The sequence below is a fragment of the Sus scrofa genome, chromosome 2, assembly GCF_000003025.6.
Source record: "Sus scrofa isolate TJ Tabasco breed Duroc chromosome 2, Sscrofa11.1, whole genome shotgun sequence".
NCBI classification, from domain to species: Eukaryota; Metazoa; Chordata; class Mammalia; order Artiodactyla; family Suidae; genus Sus; species Sus scrofa.
In genome coordinates, this window is record NC_010444.4 from 43,878,273 (window position 1) to 43,898,631 (window position 20,359).

The following is a 20,359-nucleotide window of genomic DNA, read 5'->3' on the forward strand; positions in this document are numbered from 1 at the left end:
CTGAAATGCAGCTATAACTGGCAGGTTTCTGTCTAGCCCCTGTCCTGGATTGAGTTCGTTCCATCCCAGCTTCCTGCCCTGATACTGAACCCCACCTACGTTCAACTTGAAATGAATGGAGACTATCTGGAGGTTCAGATAGAAATAGTGACTTGGAGACTAAAGGCTGCATTATGCCCTGAGCTTAAGGTATTGTATGCAATCTGACAAGCGTTCTTGCTCAGCTAAGCTTTTCTAAGTCTGTAGGCTGCAAGCTTTGCTTGTCAGTCATGGCTGAAGGGCTCTGTCTGTAGGAAAGAGACGCTAATACCAGGTAAACAGGGAGCCCTGGTTACAACATCATGGGCTGGGCAGCCAACAGCACTCCCCATCTCCACCCTCTTGACATAGTCAAAGTTGCACAGAGAACTCACAGCACAAAACTGATGAAGGGGTGACCAGCAAGGGGCCCCTTCCCATAGACCCCAAACTGTACCAGGGTGGCAAACACCACTGTTATGTTGCAAACATGGCACCTGTTACCTCAGACACCACCCACTGCTCTTGACATAAAATTTAGCAAATTAAAAATCCACCCACTTCCCTGGATGTAGACAGCACTCTCAAGTGGTAATTGAAAATCACTAATAGGGCGTTCCCGTTGTGGATCAGTGGAAACGAATCTGACTAGCATCCATGAGGACGCAGGGTCGATCCCTGGCCTTGCTCAGTGGATTAAAGATCTGGCATTGCTGTGGCTGTGGTGTAGGCTGGCAGCTACAGCTCCAATTTGACCCCTAGCCTGGGAACCTCCATATGCCATGGGTGCAGCCCTAAAAGACAAAATAAATAAATACAATTAAAATCAATAATGAAATAAAGTAACACGGTTCCTTGGTGCAGGCCTATCCCTCTTGAAAAGTTTCTTCAAAGCCTGTCACACGGTATAACCAGAGGCTGTGCTCCCACCCCTGAGGCAGCAGATGACGATCTCCTGCTACAGCTCAGGCAGCTTCAATTCTGAAACTGGATAATGCATAGTAATGCAACATAACACTGACCCATAAAGCTTATTATCTAGATTTTAATTGGTTCAATATTGGTATATTACTCTGGATGATAAATGCATATAACATATCTCTTAAACAGAAAAAAAATTTGCCACATTAATAGAATATCTGTCCTCTCCCTTCCCCAATAAAGACATGCTGGAAAGGGCTTTTTTTTGTTTGTTTGTTTTGGTCGTACAGGGAACATGTGGAAGTTCCAGACCTGGGGATTGAACCCGTGCCACAGCAGCAACCTGAGCCACAGCAGTGACAACACCAGATCCTTAACCTTCTGAGCCAGGGATATGCCTTCTCAGGTGGCTGTGGCATCTGTGTGTGTCAGCCCTTCCCGCTCGGATGTGGAAGTGGCCTGCGTAGATAAGTATGATAGGGTGGGTGGCCAGGGGAGGAACAGGACATACCCCACAAGCTTCATCCTGAAGGCCACTCTGCATCACCAGATGTTTCATGAGGGGAATGACAAGCTCCTATCTGCATTTGAGAAAGACAATAGGTCTAAAGGAGGATTAGTCCTTAAAGCCCTCCCTCACCCTATTTTTAGGATTGTGAGTGTTTAGGGCTGAGTGGAAGGAGTGGGAAGAAAAACATAGATAAAAGATATTGTTAAAAAAAAAAAGGCGTTTCCAAGAGGCATAAAGTGCACAGTCTTTTCTTTTTATTCTTTTGTCTTTTGTCTTTTTAGGGCTGCGCCCGTGGCCTCTGAAGGCTCCCAGGGTAGGGGTCCAATCAGAGCTTCAGCTGCCAGCCTACACCAGAGCCACAGCAATGTGGGATCTGAGCCACAGCGGCGACCTACACCACAGCTCACGGCAACACAGGATCCCCAACCCACCGAGCGAGGCCAGGGATCGAACCTGCGTCCCCATAGACACTAGTCAGGTTGCTAACCACTGAGCCACAAGGAACTCCTAAAGTGCACAGTCTTAGGAGGAAGGAGTCACAAAGCCAAGTCTGTGCCAGACTGCAGTCCACGTGGCCTTCTCTGGGCTCTGAGTGGTAGCAGGCAGCACAACCTTGGTTCCTATGACACAGGGGCTGCTCCCTCCAACCATTACCAGCCCGGCCACTGAGTAAAGACACTTCCCTGACACAGAACCACAGGAAAAGGAAGGCTGGGAGGAAGGAGGGAGGGAGGAAGGAAGGAAGGAAAGAACAGAAAGGCAAAATAAAAAAGGAAAAGGAAACCTTTGTCTGCAGCGTGAGGTTCATTACCCGGCAATTACTAGCTGTGTCACAGGCACAGGTAGGTCTTTGTGTCAGACTAATTTAGATCCTGTTAATGAAAATTACTTCCTCTTTACAGAACCTGTACCCCATGTGGCTTTCTGAGGTGCAGATGAAGTGTTCAATTAAGCACAATTTGAATAAATGCCAATTATGCCCTGCTCTGAGTCCCCCTTTTGAAACATGCTTGTGTGTACTGTGATGTAGACAGAAAAAAGATCAACAGCATTTCTGCTCACAGGCAAGCCCAGGGCTGGGATTTTAGGGACAACTGGTTTACCTTGTTGGCTAAAAGAGAGCAGTGCTGTCAGGGGACAGAGTACAGGAGCCAGAGGAACAGGTCTCCCCTGGTGCAGGCTGATTCATTCCTGCCTGATGTTTTTTTTTTTTTTTTTTTTTTTTTGTCTTTTTGCCATTTCTTGGGCTGCTCCGCAGCATATGGAGGTTCCCAGGCCAGGGGTCTAATCGAAGCTGTAGCTGCCGGCCTACACCGCAGCCACAGCAACACAGGATCTGAGCCGCGTCTGCAACCTACACCACAGCTCACGGCAATGCCAGATCCTTAACCCACTGAGCAAGGCCAAGGATCGAACCCACAACCCCATGGTTCCTAGTCAGATTCGTTAACCACTGAGCCATATGGGAACTCCTGATGATTTTTAATTAAATCCTATTCCTCCTCCATGAGAGGGTGCTCATCCCTCTGTAGGTATCTGATAAATACAGAGGGTATTGGCCCCAAGAGAGGCCCTAGGTCAGAGGCAGTGTAGCATGTGGCTAAGTGCATGGACCAGCCTAGTCCAAATCTTGGATCTATCATTATTTTCCATCTGATCTTGACCATGTTACTTAACCCTTCTGTGCCTTAGCTAATGAAGCATATTTGTTTTTCTTTCTCTCTTTCTTTTTTTTTTTTTTTTTTTTTTTTGGTCTTTTGAGGGCTGCACTCATGGCATATAGAAGTCCCCAGGCTAGGGGTTGAATCAGAGCTACACCTGCTGGCCTCTGCCACAACCACAGCAATGTAGGATCCAAGCTGTGTCTGTGACCCACACCACAGCTCATAGCAATGCCAGATCCTTGACCCATCGACTAAGGCCAAGGATTGAACCCATAACCTCATGAATCCTAGTCAGGTTCATTAACCCCTGAGCAACAAAGAGAACTCCTGGTTTTCTATTTCTGCTATTAAAAAAAAAAAAAATTACCAGAAGCCTAGTGCCTTCAAACTATACAATTTTAACAACTAGGTCCTGGAGTACAGCACAGAGAACTATATTCGATATCTGTAATAAACCATAATGGAAGAGAATATGAAAAAAATGTATATATATATATAAACAATCATTTTGCCATATAGCAGAAAATAATACTGTAAATCAACTATACTTCAATGAAATACATTTTTCAAAAAACCTACATGATCTTATCTTGCAATTCCAGGGATCAGAGTCCTAATGTGGGTCTTAAGGAGCTAAAATCAAGGTGATGACAGAGCCCGCCTTCCTTCTGGAGGCTTTAGGGCAGAATCTGTGTCCTTGCCTTTTCTAGGTTCCAGAGGCCATTCACAGCCCTTGGCTCCTGGCACCCACTGCTCTGACCTCTGCTTCCTCCATCACATCTCATTCTCTGGCTCTAACCCTCCTACTTCCTTCTTCTAAGAATCCTTGGGGTTACCCTGGGCCCGCATGGATGATCCAGGATAATATTCCCATACCAAGGTCCTTCACTTAATCACATCTGAAAGTATCCCATTCTCCAGCTAAGGTGGCCTATTCACAGGCTGTGGGGATTAGGAGGTGGACAATTCTTGGTGAGGCGCATGATATGGCCTACTTACAGAAGATAAAAATGAGATAATTCATAAGACTGTTATGAGTAGTCAATGACTTCATCTTCGTCAAGCACCCAGAACATTTGTTAAATAAAATGAGTATAACTTGCCCCTGTCAGAGCCTGAAAGGACTCAAGCCTAGAAAGACTTTGCCACGTACCAACCAGTGCAACACCCAGTGTTGCCAAGATGGGCAGCTAATGTGAGATCCCTCTCAAAGGAAAGCAAGATCTCAGAGCAGGAGGAGCCCCTGCCAGCAGAGAACGCAACAAATTTTGTGCTCATTACTTTCTGTGGCATTTTAAAAATTCTTTTTATGGCCACATTGCTGCATCTGGAAGTTCTTGGGCTGGGGTCGAATTGGAGCTGCGGCTGCTGGCCTACACCACAGCCACAGCAATGACAGCTCCAAGCCATATCTGTGACCTATGCTGTAGCTTGTAGCAACCCTGGATTCTTAACCCACCGAACAAGGCCAGGGATCGAACCTACATCCTTATGGATACTATGTCAGGTTCTTAACCTGCTGAGCCACAACGGGAACTCCTCTGTGGTATTTTAAAATCATTTTCCTCTGGCCTCCCAAAGACCTTAAGAACATTGAGGCAAATAGCAAATTGAACCAGAGTTATAGGGGTAATTCCATGTCACTGCTTCAAGAAGAAATGCCCTGGTGTGCTGAGGATGAAGGTGGCAAAGCCTTTTGGCATTAGCAATACGTAGAGGAAAAGGCTCACTCTGTGCTGCTGGCTCCAGAAACACTTGTTCACAAACCAATCTCAGGTTTGTCTCGCAACCCCAACAATGTCAGCCCTGATCACACGCCAACTCTGCCCCTGTCCCTTTCCTTTGCTCTGTCATAAACTAACCCTGAAGACCACATCACCTAAAAGACAAGTGAGAAACACCTGAGACACCCAAATAGAGATAGGAGCTCTGATCTAATAGAACTTACAAGTCAGAAAATCTGACAGGAGTTCCCATCGTGGCGCAGTGGTTAACAAATCCCACTAGGAACCATGAGGTTGTAGGTTCGATCCCTGGCCTCGCTCAGTGGGTTAGGGATCTGGCGTTGCCGTGAGCTGTGGTGTAGGTTGCAGACGCGGCTCAGATCCCGCGTTGATGTGGCTGTGGCGTAGGCCAGCAGCTACAGCTCCGATTAGACCCCTAGCCTGGGAACCTCCATATGCTGTGAGAGCGGCCCAAGAAATGGCAAAAAGACAAAAAAAAAAAAAAAAAAAAAAAAAAGACAAAAAAAAGAAAGAAAATCTGACAAATATTTAATGAAAAGTTATGACTATTTTTATGCCGTGCAGTCATTAGGGTAAAATGGCCAAGAGTTCATGGAACTGCAATTAGAAGTACTTCTTTAATTGCTAGATTGAATGTTTAAATTTCTATTATCAGAATTCCCATTGTGGCTCAGTGGAAACAAATCTGACTAGTATCCATGAAGACATAGGTTCAATCCCTGGCCTCGCTCAGTGGCTTAAGGATCCAGCATTGCTTTGAGCTGTGGTGTAGGTCGCAGACGCAACTTGGATCCCATGTTGCTGTGGCTGTGGGGTAAGGCCAACAGCTGCAGCTCTGATTCGACCCCTAGCCTGGAACCTCCAGGGTGTGGCCCAAAAAGGACAAAAAAAAAAAAAAGGAAAAAGTAAATTTCTGCTCTCCCTGTGTTAATTCTCTAAAGCTCTGGTACCATGTTAATGGCAGAATCCCTTTCAGCCTCTAGGGGAAGTCCTAGTGCTTCTCTGTCCTGCCCTCTTCCCTTCACACCATCTCCCTGTCAGACAGCCACAAGAATGGTCAAGGACATGGGGCTGAAGGATGGAGGGGTCTGAGAGATGGAGGGTGTGGTCTCTTTGAACACACTTGCTTCCAAGGCCAGAGAGGCAAGGGGTCCAGGAGAAGGCCCTGTCCTCTCCTCCCATCCTCTCTGGGGAAGCCTCTTCCTCCCTCTGATGGACGTGGTCAGGAGCTGAGAGAACCAGACAGGTGTGGAGACCTAGACAGCACCTGCCCGAGCCCCAAGACAGATATTGCTCCCATCCTCTGGTACCTGGGTCTTCTCATGGACAGGCCCAGCTTTCCCTCCTCGCTCTGAAAGGGGCAAGAATGGAGGGCTGATAGGGATGGGGTAGGCACAGGTAGTTGTAGAAGTCCCAAGAAAGGATCGGAGAGAGAGGGGGAAATCTAGGGGACTTTGGGAGATCACTGTAAGTGAATAAATTTCTCCAAAAAGCCAGCAGAACAAGGCAGATTTGCCTGACTAGTGGTCGTGCGAGAATTGCCCCAGGTCGTGGGGAGGAGAATGGGACAAGGCCTGCGTTCAGATTCAGACCAAGGGCAGGAGTTTGAGGACCACCCTTCTGTTGTTTTGAATAACCACCTATGGGACACCAAGGAGGAGCTATTACTCCCAGAAAGGAAGAGGTTGTCTTTTTCCACCCCGATTCCTTTGGATGGTAAAATTGTGGCCCACCAGATCCTCTGGCAGAGGTTCCTTGCCTGCCCGCTTGCATCTCACAAGTATCCTATCCTAATAAATCTGTTTCTTGCCTATCACTTTGTCTCTCGCTGAATTCTTTCTGCACAGAGGCATTAAGAACCTGAACCTCAGTGAGTCCAGGGACAGGGTGAGTGATTCTAATTTAAAACCATGGGTTCAAGCTCCAATCTGGGTTTAGGCTGGGTTCGAGTCCTGGCATGGAGGTTCAAGTCCCAGTGTGTGTTCTGGCTAAGTTTAGTCTGTTAATACTGTCTGTTTCAAGGCCACAGAGGCCACAGAAGTACCTTAGATGTAGGTACCAAGCTGTTGGTGAACGAAGCCAAAACTCTCTCCCTGGGAATTGTATTAAGGTTAAGGCATCAGCCTTACAGTATTAGAAAGCATCAGAAATGGTGAGGAGTTCCCATTGTGGAGCAGCGGAAATGAATCTGACTAGGAACAATGAGGTTACGGGTTCGATTCCTGGCCTCAATCAGTGGGTTAAGGATCCAGCATTGCTGGTGAACTGTGGTGTGGATCACAGACGGGGCTTGGATCTGGTATGGCTGTGGCTGTGGCCGGCAATCGCAGCTCCAATTTGACCTCTAGCCTGGGAACTTCCATATGCCGCAGGTGCAGCCCTAAAAAGACAAAAAAAAAAAAAAAAAAAAAAAAAAAGAAAAGAAAAGAAAGGCCAGTTGATGTTCTCTGGACTTTGTTTTCCCTTGACTTCTGGAGCAAATCAGGACTTGGTGAGAGATCCTGACTTCTTCCTAGCCTCTCCAGAAGGGTAGATATGCATATATCTATTCATATGCAAATGAACTTCACTCCTTTAAGTGGCTTATGGTCCCCCCACCCCCTCCTCACATACACATAATACAATCTGCAGAAACCCACACACAGATTGAAATGACCACACTGATTGAAATACACACAGGTTGAAATACCACACTGCACTCATCACCACATTAACCACATTTCCTGGCCATACTTTTCTGCCCAGTCCCTGTCTGAACCCATCCAAGTCCCTGGTTCTATCAAGAGATCCCTGGCCCATTCATTCTTGAGTATCACTTTGGTTCTGCCAATGAAAAGAACAGTGCCTGCCATATCAGTAAACAGGGGATGTTGCAGCTATCAAGCCATCATCACATTACAACCTGGCCAATGGTGAGCCCTGAGGGAACTCAGGATAAAAACAGTATGCCTGCCATCAAGCCATCAGTCACTGCAGCCCCACCCACACTGTGCACCTTGAAGAGACTAAGAATGAGAAAGCACAAGATACTGGCCCCAGAGGGAGAAGGTGCATATCAAAAGAATGACTTCAGGGAGTTCCCGTTGTGGCTCAGTGGTTAATGAATCCAACTAGGAACCATGAGGTTGCAGGTTCCATCCCTGGCCTTGCTCAGTGGGTTGAGGATCCAGCATTGTCTTGAGCTGTGGTGTAGGTCGCAGACGCAGCTCGGATCCCATGTTGCTGTGGCTCTGGCGTAGGCCGGCGGCTACAGCTCCAATTCGACCCCTAGCCTGGGAACCTCCTAGAAAAGGCAAAAAGACAAAAAAAAAAAAAAAAAAAAGAAAGAAAGAAAGAATGATTTCAAGAGGCCCAGATTTTTGCATCTTCTCATACTTGAAAAGGCACTGAATTCCTTAATGTGAAATACCTGGTTTTCTTTAACAGTAATCTTTTGATGTGATTACCTGGTCAAAAACTCCTATATATCCTGTCTCCTCTCTATCCTCTTCAGAGCAGTCTCTCAGACTTCTCTGAGATGCTGTGTCTGAGGTTTAAGTCCTCAGTTTCGTCTGCTGAATAAAACATAACTCTCAATTCTTAGGCTGTGCATTTTTTTCAGCTGAGAGTTTTTAACTGTTTTACAAGCATTATGCTATCTAATTATTATTAAGACACAAGGAAGAAGGAAATACAGATGAGGGTTTTGGGGCTCAGAGAGGTGAAGGAATTCGTCTAAGGTCACACAGCTGGGAAATGGAATCAGGACTTGAACTCAGGTCTGTCTGAACCCAAAGCCTGTACTATTTCTGCTAGATCATATATGTACATGATGGGGCTTTACAAATTATAGAGGGCTTTTGCAATGTAAGTCAAAATTGTCATACCTCATAAGTGGCACTTCTGGCAAATGGACTCGGGATAATGGTATTCACAGCGAGATCTCAGAAATGCTACAAAATCTGGAATTCGAAAATGCCAAGCAGACAACATGCCTTCATGGGGAGTGAAAATACCAGCACCCTTCACCTCTGTGAAAGAAATTAATTTCTAAAGGCCATAAAGTCCCACTCCATGAAAGTCTCTGCTGTGAGTTGGACAAGATAACCACATCCCATTCGCCCTAGGTTGTCACTGCTCGCAGGCAGGGCAAAGGTCAGCCAGCCCTTCGCCCCCACCCCCCATTAACACACCTGTAGCTGGAGCCCCTGGGCATCATGATCCCTAGAAAATACTTCCTGGGGATGAAAACACAAGCCATATAGATGGCTTATTAGGAAGAGAGTACTTCTGGATACCTGACCACATCCAGCTCCCCCAGACTAGCTGATGGGGTGAAAGAGCACAGGCGCAAGGCTGCCCTCACTTCATCCACACTCCGAGTGGGTACAGAACAGCCATGGCCATCCAGGCTCCTGCTGGACAAATTAAGTGGACTCAGCTTGCAGGGATGATGGAGAGGTTCCCACTGAGATGTCCAAAGAGAGGTGGACAAATATAGATCCAAGACCCAGAGGCTCTGCACAGCACTGGCGTCACCAGCAGACGCATTACCGGAAGCTTCATGGGCATTTAATCTCCTAAGTGTTTCGGGGGCGGTAAGCACTTCAAAGTCTAATTCATCTTCGTTGTCTTCATTACAGGGAGCCCTCTGATCACCTTAATCCTCCCTCTGCCACGGGAAAAAGCCATTTGTTTCGTTAATGGGTCCACTTTCCCTAGCTAAATGGCTGCTCTGAGTCAGGGCAGAAGGTGAAGCCATCCCGAGGATGGTGGGTGATGAACCTGGCTCGGGGGGTGGGGGGATGCGAGGGGGGATGGAGGGGGGGGGGACAGGAAAACACTTGACTCCAGATCCAGAAAGAACTGCCTCTGCCTAGAGCTTGCCTACATTCTCTCCCCATCCCGACGCCCCTCTTTCCTCGGAATCAATGAGGTTTCTAGAGGGGAACCAGTTACTCTTCATGAGAGGGGTCTTGGCACTTAGAGCCGTGGGACATCTCTGCTAGACAAGACCATCCCACTTTACAGATAAGGAAAGTCCCCTCTGAAGGTTCCCCATCCAGGGCTGAGTACCACACATTCAAAGGCCAATAGCAATAACATTGACAGTGGCTCCCATCTATTTAATTGTTCCCATATGCCAGGAACTGTACCAAGAGTTTGTATTCATTAGTGTATTCAATTCTTACTTTATCTTGGTGAAGTACATACTATTCAACCCCATTCACAGATGAGAAAAGTAAGGCTTGGAATCAATTGCCCAAAGTCACATGATCATACAGCAGAGAAGCTTTGAACCCATGTCATCTGACCCCCGATTGCCTGTTCTTATTGCCTCACTGCTGGATCTTGCATGAAATGACCAGAGTTGGCTACAGGAGGGGCACTTGAAGGGAAAGGGACCTAAAATCATGTCAAGTAGGTGAGAGACCCAGCAATTGGAGGCATCAAGCTAAAAAAGAGAGAAGGAGGAACAAAATGGACCATGCAGAGTGAGCCCTCCAGCTCCTTCCTCACGGCCAAGGATGGTGGCTGCCACTTGGCTCCTTCAGAAGCCAATGGCCAAGACCAGCCCCATGGGCCACCACTTGTCATCTGTTAGTACTGTCATTCCTTGCCTCTGTGGAACTCGTCCAACTCTAAGAAGTGAGAGATAAAACTGGAAACGAAGTCTGGAACTATATCATGGCTTGGAAGGCCAAGTTGAAGATTTTGGATAATTCATTATCTGTGCTTTCGTTGGAACATCAAGCTTGAAAAATAAGGATATAAATCCCTTATTAAGGACTTAGTAGGAGCAAAGCATTGTATCCAGTGCTTTACACATATCATCTCACTCACCTGCCCAATGACCCTGCAAGGCAGACCTAATTCATAGATGAGAAAACCAACATTCAAGAGGCTGTGACTTGCCCAAGTCACCCAGTTAATAAAGGGCCCCAGACAAGATCGACACTCAGTCTCTCTGATCCCACAACTCTGCTACCTTCTCTTCATTCAAGAGTCCAAGACCAAGGTCTATGTCAGGCCAGGATTTAAGGCTGGCTAGCTACTTGTCAATGTGTAACTTGGGGGATAGTCTCCTGAGTCTCAATATGCTTATCTGTAAAATGGGGCAGATATCACCAGGGTATGAGTAGAACCCTCATATGCAAATGCTTATACATTAGAAATTCTCTCTGAATGGGAGTTTCTATGGTTGGCTGCCCTTCCACAGGTGATTCTAAAGACAAAAAAGAATGGATGAAGTGCTACCCATCTTCTTCCCTCTCATGTCCTAAACAAGAAATTAGAGAATTTTACCAAGGATGGCAACTCTGGGCTAGAGCTGAAGAAATCCAGGGGAAATATAGGACATGAGTCATGGCTTCAGAGGGATAAACCGACATGAAATAACTGGAAAGAAATAAATGTCACTAGAAAAGTCAAACCCTGCATTCTGAGGTGTGGCCTCTAAGAAAAGGAGGACCCCAGGGGGCTGGAGCCATCGGGAAGTCTTCCTGAGGTTGCTGGGGTAGCAGCTGGCATGTCGAGCTATGGCAGCTCGGACTGGGTATCGAGGCTGGAAGAAACAGGTGGGGCTGGGGGCCCAAGATGAAGACAGGATTGACCTGGGTGGGAGGTTAGGGGATCATCTAACACAATGCTCAGGTACCTGGTGGAATTTGCAAAGAACTAAAACCCGCCTGATCCACTCACTCCCACCTCTCTAGGGAAATGTGAGGCCGAGTACAGCAGAGGTGGAACAGGAGAGAATTCTACAACGTCAGAGCTCAAAGGCCCTTGAAAATCCCCTCATTCAGTGTTTTCAAACACGTTTAGTAGTAAAGTCCTTTCCCCCTGCCACAAAACTTTACATGGAGCAGCAATACACAAAAGATTGAGACGCATACAGGAGTTGAGGCCCAGGATCAAGGCTCTGCTCCGAGCCTCTGTTTCACAGATGCCAAGAAAGGAAGAAATTCACTGCAGGTACAACATCCGACAGGCAGGCGCCCTCATGGCTGGACATAGACTTTTGGAGGAGGACCAAAGACTTTCCCATGGTGCCTTTCTGCCTCCCAGGATGGACAGGTCCTGATGGAGATGGAGAAAGGCCCTCTAGTGGTTGGGATGGGTAAAGGGAGTGGAGAGCAGGCTGGTGGAGATGCTCCAGGGCAACAAGGTAGGCTGAGAACTTATTCCTTTACCTTCCCTCCAAACGACCAACAGGTCCCAGGTGTGCTACAGGCCACACTGCAGCCCCAGAACCTAAGCCGTGGCCTCCTGCCCTCCGTCTCCACGCTTGCAGGTTCTGGGCCTGGTCCCCCCAAGGGCTCACCTGGTCCCGGGTATAAGGCGTATCTACTCTCTGCTTGTCACTGCAGGCCTCCAGGAGGACGCGGATGGCATTCAGCTGAAGGAGCATCTCACAGGCCATCGTGTCCAAGAAGGTGATGTTGGCAAGGGCCGCAGAGGCCAGCAGGAAGACTTCCCCAGATGAGGCCTCTTGGCACAGTTCTGTGTGGCGAAGAGGAAGAAACAGCTTCACTGCCAAGCACTTTCCTATCAGTTACCTCATTTGGTTCCCACAAGAGGTCTGGAAGAAAATTTGGGCAGGTGTTATAATTCTCACTTTACAGACAAAGAAAGTGGTTACTGGAGAGGGAAGTGTATCTGTCCACAGGGCTGGCATCTGAAACCTGATGTGTGAGTCCTAATCCTTGCTTCATCCAACAGGTATTTACTGAGTGAACACCATGGACCAGGCCCCTGCAGTCTTCTGATGGGCTGGAGAATTAAATAGACCAGGTCTTTGCCCTGTTAGCTTACATCTCCTAGTAGTGGGCAAGAAAGAGAAAGACAAATACCACATGATATCACTTATATCTGGAACCTAATATATGGCACAAATGAACCCTTCCACTGAAAGAAACTCATGGACTTGGAGAACAGACTTGTGGTTGCCAAGGGGAGGGGGAGGGAGTGGGATGGACTGGGAGTCTGGGGTTAATAGATGCAAACTATTGCATGTGGAGTGGATAAGCAATGAGATCCTGCTGTATAGCACAGGGAACTATATCCAGTCACTTGGATGGCACTTGATGGAGGATAATGTGAGAAAAAGAAGTATGTTTCTATATATGACTGGGTCACTTTGCTGAACAGTAGGAATTGACAGAACACTGCAAATCAACTATAATGGAAAAAATAAAAATCATAAAATAAGAAAATAAATAATAAAATAAAAAGTTAATATAGGAGTTTCCTTGTGGCTCAGCAGGTTAAGGATCTGGCATTGTCACTGCAGCAGCTCTGGTTATTGCAGTGGTGCAGGTTCAATCCCTGGCCTGGGAACTTCCACATGCTGAGGGTTTTACCAAAAAGAAAAAAAAAATAATATAAACAACTATGAATTCTAATAACGTGAGGAAGAAAATAAACTAGTACAAAAATGGAGAATAACTAGAGCCTCACTGGGTGGGTAAGGAAGGTCTCCCTAAGAAGATGACTTTACAGCTGAGAGCTTAGGGAGAAAATCAAGTAATGGTGGGAATGTTTGGGGGAAGAGCTTGTCCCAAGCCCAAAAACAGCTTATACAAAGGCCCTGAGGCAGGAAAGAGCTCCTCATCCATGCATGCCTCCAGTAACATATGCTAGAAACTGCTGCTGAATTCACCTTGAGAAAGAGACTGATGTTAAAATATAAAGACTCTACCTCTCCAGCTGCTATCAGCAAAGCATCAGGATTTCCTTCTAGTCCCAAGATAAGGGTCATCTGGCTACAGAAAAGGCCTACACCAAGCCCCTGAATGTCAGGCTCTCTCTCTCTGATCCTAGTGGCCAAAACCAATCCTTGTCATATTCCCCCACTTGTCATCTGTAATGTACCGAGGGTCTCTGAGGAGGAGAGGACCACCCCCCAACCCCTGCATCCCTCCCCCATTTAACACCTTCTCCCATGGGCTCCATGTGACCCAGAAAGGATTCTGCCTCAGAGAAGGCATTAAAGGGTCCAAGGTGCTGCCCACCCATCCCAATACACCTGACTTCGGACCCTCAGCTCCAACTTGACCACTAATCAAGGGGCTTCCTGAGTCCTGGCCCCCTCCTACTGATAGCAGCGCTGTGGGAATACCTGAAGAGAAGCCACATTTCAAGAACATAGCCGCAAGACAGAAAGTTTCTGGGGCAGGAGTGAGCTATGTTCTCTCCTGATCTCTAGTTCTTGCTTCCAAAGAGTCTACGTCCCGATTCTGATATTCAAAAGGGCCCCTCTTGGCACCTTCCAGTGAATACAGTTTCTGGTCCCTGCTTATAAGGAAAGAAGCATCAGAGATCTCATTGTGGCTCAGTGGTAACAAGGATCCATGAGGACGCAGGTCTGATCCTTGGCCCTGCTCAGTGGATTAGGAAGCCAGCATTGCCGTGAGCTTGCTGTACAGATGGACGACACGGTTTGGATCTGGCATTGCAGTGGCAGTGGCATAGGCAGCTCCAATTAGAACTTCCAAATGCTGCAGGTGTGGCCCTAAAAAGACAAAAAAGAAAAAGAAAAAAGAAATTAGCATCAGTCAAACCCCTGCAGTAGGCCCTGCACAGGGGCATTAATTTCTGAGCTTCCTTACAGCGAAAATAGTTGCCTCCCTTTAGACACCAAAGCTGAGACTCAGAGAAGCCGGTGGTAGCAGCAGCTGCTACCACTGATCAGCTGCTTACTCTGTGCCACTGCCGTACCTTTTTTTTTTTTTTGGCTTTTTTTAGGGTCACACTGTGACCCTAAATGGAAGTTCCCAAGCTAGGGGTCAAATTGGAGCTGCAGCTGCCTGCATCTGACAGCTCAAAGCAATGTCAGATCCTTAACCCACTGAGCAAGGCCAGGAATCAAACCCACATCCTCATGGATACTAGCCAGGTTCATAACCCATTAAGCCACAATGGGAACTCCTACTGCTGTACTTTCTTTACCTCATCCAGTCATTCCACCCTCACAACAACCCCATTTTTTATCACAGCTTTATAGATGAAGGAACTGAGGGTTCAAATGTTAAATGATTTTCCCAAAATTGTGAAACTGAGGAGCAATGGTAATCTGGGGGGCCTGGAATCAAATCCAAGTCTAACTTGACTGACTCCAAAGTTCCCATTCTTTCTCCATTCCAGCCTGCCTCCTCTCTCTAGCCCTCTTTACCTCATTCCCAGAGATGCTCCTACAGATACAACATCACTTCAATCAGGAAGGCAATGCCCACCTCTGGGCAGTGCTGCTCCAAAGCCCAGGTATGACCCCAAGCCCACGCGGGGCTGGGGCAGCAGATGAGCCAATGAATTAAGAACCCTATGATCCCCACTTTCCAAGCATTGCTTTATCCTCTGATTTTTTTTTTTTTTTAAGGGCCGTACCTTCGGCCTATGGAGGTTCCCAGGCTAGGGGTCCCAACGGAGCTACAGCTGCTGGCCTACACCCCAGCTCACAGCAACACAGGATCCAAGCTGCATCTGCAACCTACACCCCAGCTCACAGCAACACCAGAGCCTTAACCCACTCAGCGAGGCCAGGGATCAAACTCGCAACCTCATGGTTCCTAGTCAGATTCATTTCTGCTGCGCCACGATGGGAACTCCCTATCCTCTACTTTTTGAGGAACCACTAGGGCCAGCCAATCCCTACCAGGCCACCTCCTGAGGTCTAGGATTTGAGGTGAGACCACACAACTCACAGCCCACTTTGCTGCAAGGGTTCTTCTAGGTCTAAACAGCCACCCTCATCCTTACACAGTCACCATGGCTGCCGCCACAGCAATTATTAACACACCCATCTAAGTGCCTTTTAATTTTGATGCACATTTATTTGAACTACAGTCTGAGTCACCTGGGATGTGTTAGGAAAATTAAATTGAGGATTCCAGTGACTCATTTATAAATGTTTCCAGGGAATGGCAAGAAATTGGAGGACTATTTCCCACCAAAGAACAGAGTTCTGGCTTCCTGCCCAGAAGATAGATCCCATCTGCTGACTCTCAGAGCAGATGCCATGATGCATCTTCCTCAGGGTGAAAGAAACAGGCAGATTCTTCTTCTCGGGGAGAAATCTAGCCCACGCAAAGAAGTATGATTGGACATGTGCCAATCATGAAAGGTCGTTTGGAATATATATGTTTTTATGCATTATTTACTATTATTTATAAACTGGGAGATTTTCTATAAAACTTAGGACTTTTGCCTTTTTTATTTTTTAAATTGGGCTTTCCTACTTGGCAACACTGGACTAGAGTGTATCAGGGACATGCTTTTTTGTTTTGTTTGTTTTTTAGGGCCGCACCCACTGCATATGGAAGTTCCCAGGCTAGGCATCGATCAGAGCTACAGCCACCAGCCTACACCATACCCATAGCCATGTGGAATCTGAGTTGCATCTGCAACCTACACCACAGCTCACGGCAACACCAGATCCTTAACCCACTAAGCGAGGCCAGGGATGGAACCCTCATCCTCATGGAAACTAGTTGGATCGTTTCCTCTGTGCCACAAAGGGAACTCCCACGCATGCTTTGGAACTCAATACAAGACTCAACTCTCCTTATTTTCTCCTTCCATCTGGGCTCTTCCATGCTCTTATGTCTCCTGACCGAGCACCACACTCCTGGCAGAAGAGAATCTGAACACTGTTTTGTGGACTTGAGAAAGTTCCTCCACCCCTGTGGGCCTCGGTTTCTTCTCTTATAGAAAAGGCATTAAACTTTATGGTCTCTTGAGTTCCCTCCAGCCAAGACTTTCCACCACCAGGTTCTGTGTTTTCTCAGTGTGGAATAAATGTGCATGTTGACAAGTTGATTTCTCCCAGCCTAGCCTGTGGGTGCCACAGCCCCAGGAACTAGAATCAGCCATAAAGTCAACTTTATGGACCCCCCTCTAAGTGCAAGTACTCACAGATCTGAAAATTCTAAAGCTAGAAGGAGCCTTGAGAGAAACAGGTCCCAACCCCTTGTTTCATACAGGAGGAAAATTGTAAAGTGAGCTTTGTAACAGGACGTGGCAAGTGAATAGCAGATGCTCACACAGTGTCTGCGACAGTGCTGCTGCTACTTGTTGAAGGAATGAATCCAAGACAAAAATCCAAGCCCCAGTGTCCTGACTCCAAGTTCACTGTCACAGGCTGTTCCTAAATTTGTGTTATTTCAGATATTCCCAATCCTGGTGTGGGTAACTCTAAGTGCCAACCCTACAATTTCTGAAAAAATAAATTTTCACTCAGTTTCAATAAGATATAGATATAGAGGCAGTGATAGAAGATAGGGCTTGAAGCAGAAGCACAGATCATTGCCAGCACTTATTTAAAAAAAAAAAAAAAAAAAAAGGATGTGGTTCGCAAAACAAGCTTTCTGAGGACTGTTATCCAGGCAAGTCATTCTTTTTGTTTTGTTTTGTTTTGTATTTTTGCCATTTCTTGGGCCGCTCTGCAACATATGGAGGTTCCCGGGTTAGAGGTCTAATCAGAGCTGTAGCCGCTGGCCTATGCCAGAGCCAGAGCCAGAGCCACAGCCACAGCCACAGCCACACGGGATCCGAGCCGCATCTACAACCTACACCACAGCTCACAGCAACGCCGGATCCTCAACCCACTGAGCAAGGCCAGGGATCGAACCCGCAACTTCATGGCTCCTAGTTGGATTTGTTAACCACTGAGCCACGACGGGAACTCCCTCCAGGTGAGTCATTCTACTTGGCGGTTTTGCAAAGGGAAACAGGAGGAAGAGAATATTCTAGATACTGGGCTGTGGTTCTCCTTCCAGGAGTGCACATGTCTGAACAGGGGACCCTACAAGAGTCAAAGTTCTCAGGGCCCCAGGAAGCGATGCCAGTGGCAGGGTTGCAGGCAGCAGGTAATGGTGAATGGCTGCTCTCTGAGAAGCCACTGGCCCCAGTCATTGCTGCTGCATTCACTGGGTAAAAATACTGAGATGTCAGGAACCAACTCATCACAGTCTCTCTGGCCAAGGAACCGAATCTCAACAGTGGAGGCCCCACTCTTCCCTGGGGCTTGTCCTGGTCCCTGTTCTGAAAGACCAATTAAGCCCAATCCAACCTCAACCCAAGGAGCTTCTCCGAGGGCTGCAAGCATTTTAATGGATGACAACAGAGCTCTTTAAAGCCTGACTCTGATGCTTTCATGGTGGGGTTTCAGCTAGAGTGATCTCTGTTCAGGAGATATGTGGGGTGCAGTAGGGGGGCAGGAGCCCCTCCTGTCCCTTCCTGAAAACAACTGTGACAAGGCCCCTCACCCAACAATCCCCCTTCCCGCTGGCAACCCTGCCCCAGAGGACTCACTAACGAGGGCTGTCACGATCTCCTCCATGCTCTCCAGGAAGCTGCTGAGATGCTGGGTGAAGGGCAGGTGTGGGGAGGTGACCTGGGCGACCACGGCCGCAGCCTCAGCCCGCGTGGCCTCTGAGTGACTGTCGTCGGTCAGGATATCCGCCAAGCACAGAACGCCGTCCACCTGGAGACGGAGAAAAGGCACAGCCTTGTGCATCATGGCAGTAATGAGACAGACTCAAGCCCCCTCCACAGCCCAGCCTGGATCCCCAGCGACTCTGGGGGCCTATCCTCAGCTCCAAAGAGATCCGTGACTTCCCATGGGCTTCTTAGATAGCAGACACCAGGGGCCAGGCCAAGGCATTCACCAGAGGGCATTGCAGTGGAAAAAAAACAGTCACTCAGTCTCACATCCCTAAGCTCCATCCCAGCTCCCTCTCATTCACACTGGTTACTCAGCCTCTCTGAGCTTTGTTTCCTCATCCGCCAACAAGGTGTTAGGAATTAAAGAGCTGAGGCAGGTGAGGCTGGATCCAGAAGAGATGCTTAACAAGTGCTGCTCCCCTCCCCACTTCCTGGGTCAGGAGCAAGCTCAGCTCAGCATCTTTCCTTCCCATCTTGTCCTCCACTGTCCCCCCACCTTGCCTCCAACAGAGAGAGGGGCTTTCCTGGAGGCCCTGCTCTCTCAGCCCCACCAAAGAGAAACAAGCCTGAGCACAGTGGGACCTAAATGCCAGATAAAGACTCCAGCTTCCCAGGTCTGCCCCAGCCAGACCTGCTCTTGGCATAACAGCTTCTGCTTATTGAGCACTTAATAGATGCCAGCACCAAAGTGCATGTGTTGTGACATCATTGATCCTTATAATAGCCTCTGAGGTCCGTGCTATTCTATACAGTACGTATGCTATTATATCATTCACCCTTATAATAGCCTTCTGAGGTCAGTGTTATTATCTTCAATTTACAGATGAAGAAACTGAGACACAGAAAGGTTCATTGACTTACCCCAGATCACAGACTTCAAAAGTAGTTGGTTTGGGGGAGTTCCCAGTGTGGCTCAGTGGTTACGAACCCAACTAGTATCCATGAGGACACGGGTTTGATCCCTGGCCTTGCTCAGTGGGTTAAGGATCCGGCATTGCCGTGAGCTGTGGTGTAGGTCGCTGATGTGGCTCAGATCCCGTGTTGGCTGTGGCTGTGGTGTAGGCCGGCAGCTACAGCTCTGATTCAACCCTTAGCCTGGGAACTTCCATATGCCACAGGTGCAGCCCCGAACACACACACACACACACACACACATGTAGTTGGTTTGGGTCTAACGTCAAAGCCTGTGGTTTTGAAGAAGCATCGCACTGCCTTCTGCAACATGACACCTGAGCTCGGATCCCAGCCCCTAGCAAAGGGCTGAGCAAGGGAGACTTGTTCTGAGAAAAAGGGGCAGTAACTTGTCAAGATCAGCTCAGCACTGCTCCTGCAGCCCCTCAGATGCTCCAGGACACCCACCTGCCTGAGAACCTGCCACCAAGAGCCAGGGAGACCTTCCCTTGTTAGGGGTCAGGATGGGGAGGGATGAGGCCGGGTAAGAACCAGGGTGAGGTGAGGTGAGTTGAGGTGAGGAGAGGCCTGAGCCGCTGCTCCCACACCTGCCGGGCCCAGGCTCCTAACCCTACCCCATTACTTCCTGCCACTCAGCTTCAGAGCTCTCCAGAGTCTGCATCTGGTTTGACTAATTACCCTCACCAAGTCCCAGGCCTCCCTTAAATGCTCTTGGGAGCTGTAAGGTCCATTAGCCGTGAAAGCCCTTGGCAATCGCAGACGCAAAAGAGACAAATGTGGAAACAGGAGCCCAGGGAACTGTCCGCAATAAAACTTACCTGGATGTGCTTAAAAAATGAGAGCAAACAGCAGCCAGGCAGCCCCCGCAGGACTGGGTTCCTGCAGGTGTTTGACTACCAGGCCCTTGGAGGGGCACCTCAGCTGGGGATGGACTGGGGGATGGAGGACAGGGGGTGAGGGACCAGGTGGGGGCAAGATGCGGGGCGGGGCAGGGGGAGCATTCTCTGGGCCTAGAAACGGGAAGCAGTCCTGTCACTGCCAACCTAAGGAACCTCTTAGGCCTGTCGGGTTCGAGCCCTCCTCCTTCCAGCACCACCCAGAGCTGTAGCTAAGGAGCTCCAGCATCCCCGATGCAGGGGCAGGGGAATGTCTCAGTCAATCCAGCT

At 48.2% G+C, this 20,359-nt stretch overlaps 1 protein-coding gene across 2 annotated transcripts in view; it reads right to left on the reverse strand.

Annotated features, from left to right (window-relative positions):
- INSC (inscuteable homolog (Drosophila)) overlaps positions 1-20,359 on the reverse strand; it is a 171,728-nt gene that overhangs the window by 34,734 nt on the left and 116,635 nt on the right. For both annotated transcript variants that reach the window (XM_021083297.1, XM_021083296.1), the window contains exons 8-9: positions 18,150-18,321; positions 12,163-12,341 (exon numbers count right to left, since the gene is read on the reverse strand). In XM_021083297.1, coding sequence (XP_020938956.1) covers positions 12,163-12,341; positions 18,150-18,321 — 351 coding nt within the window. The remainder of the gene's footprint in view (positions 1-12,162; positions 12,342-18,149; positions 18,322-20,359) is intronic.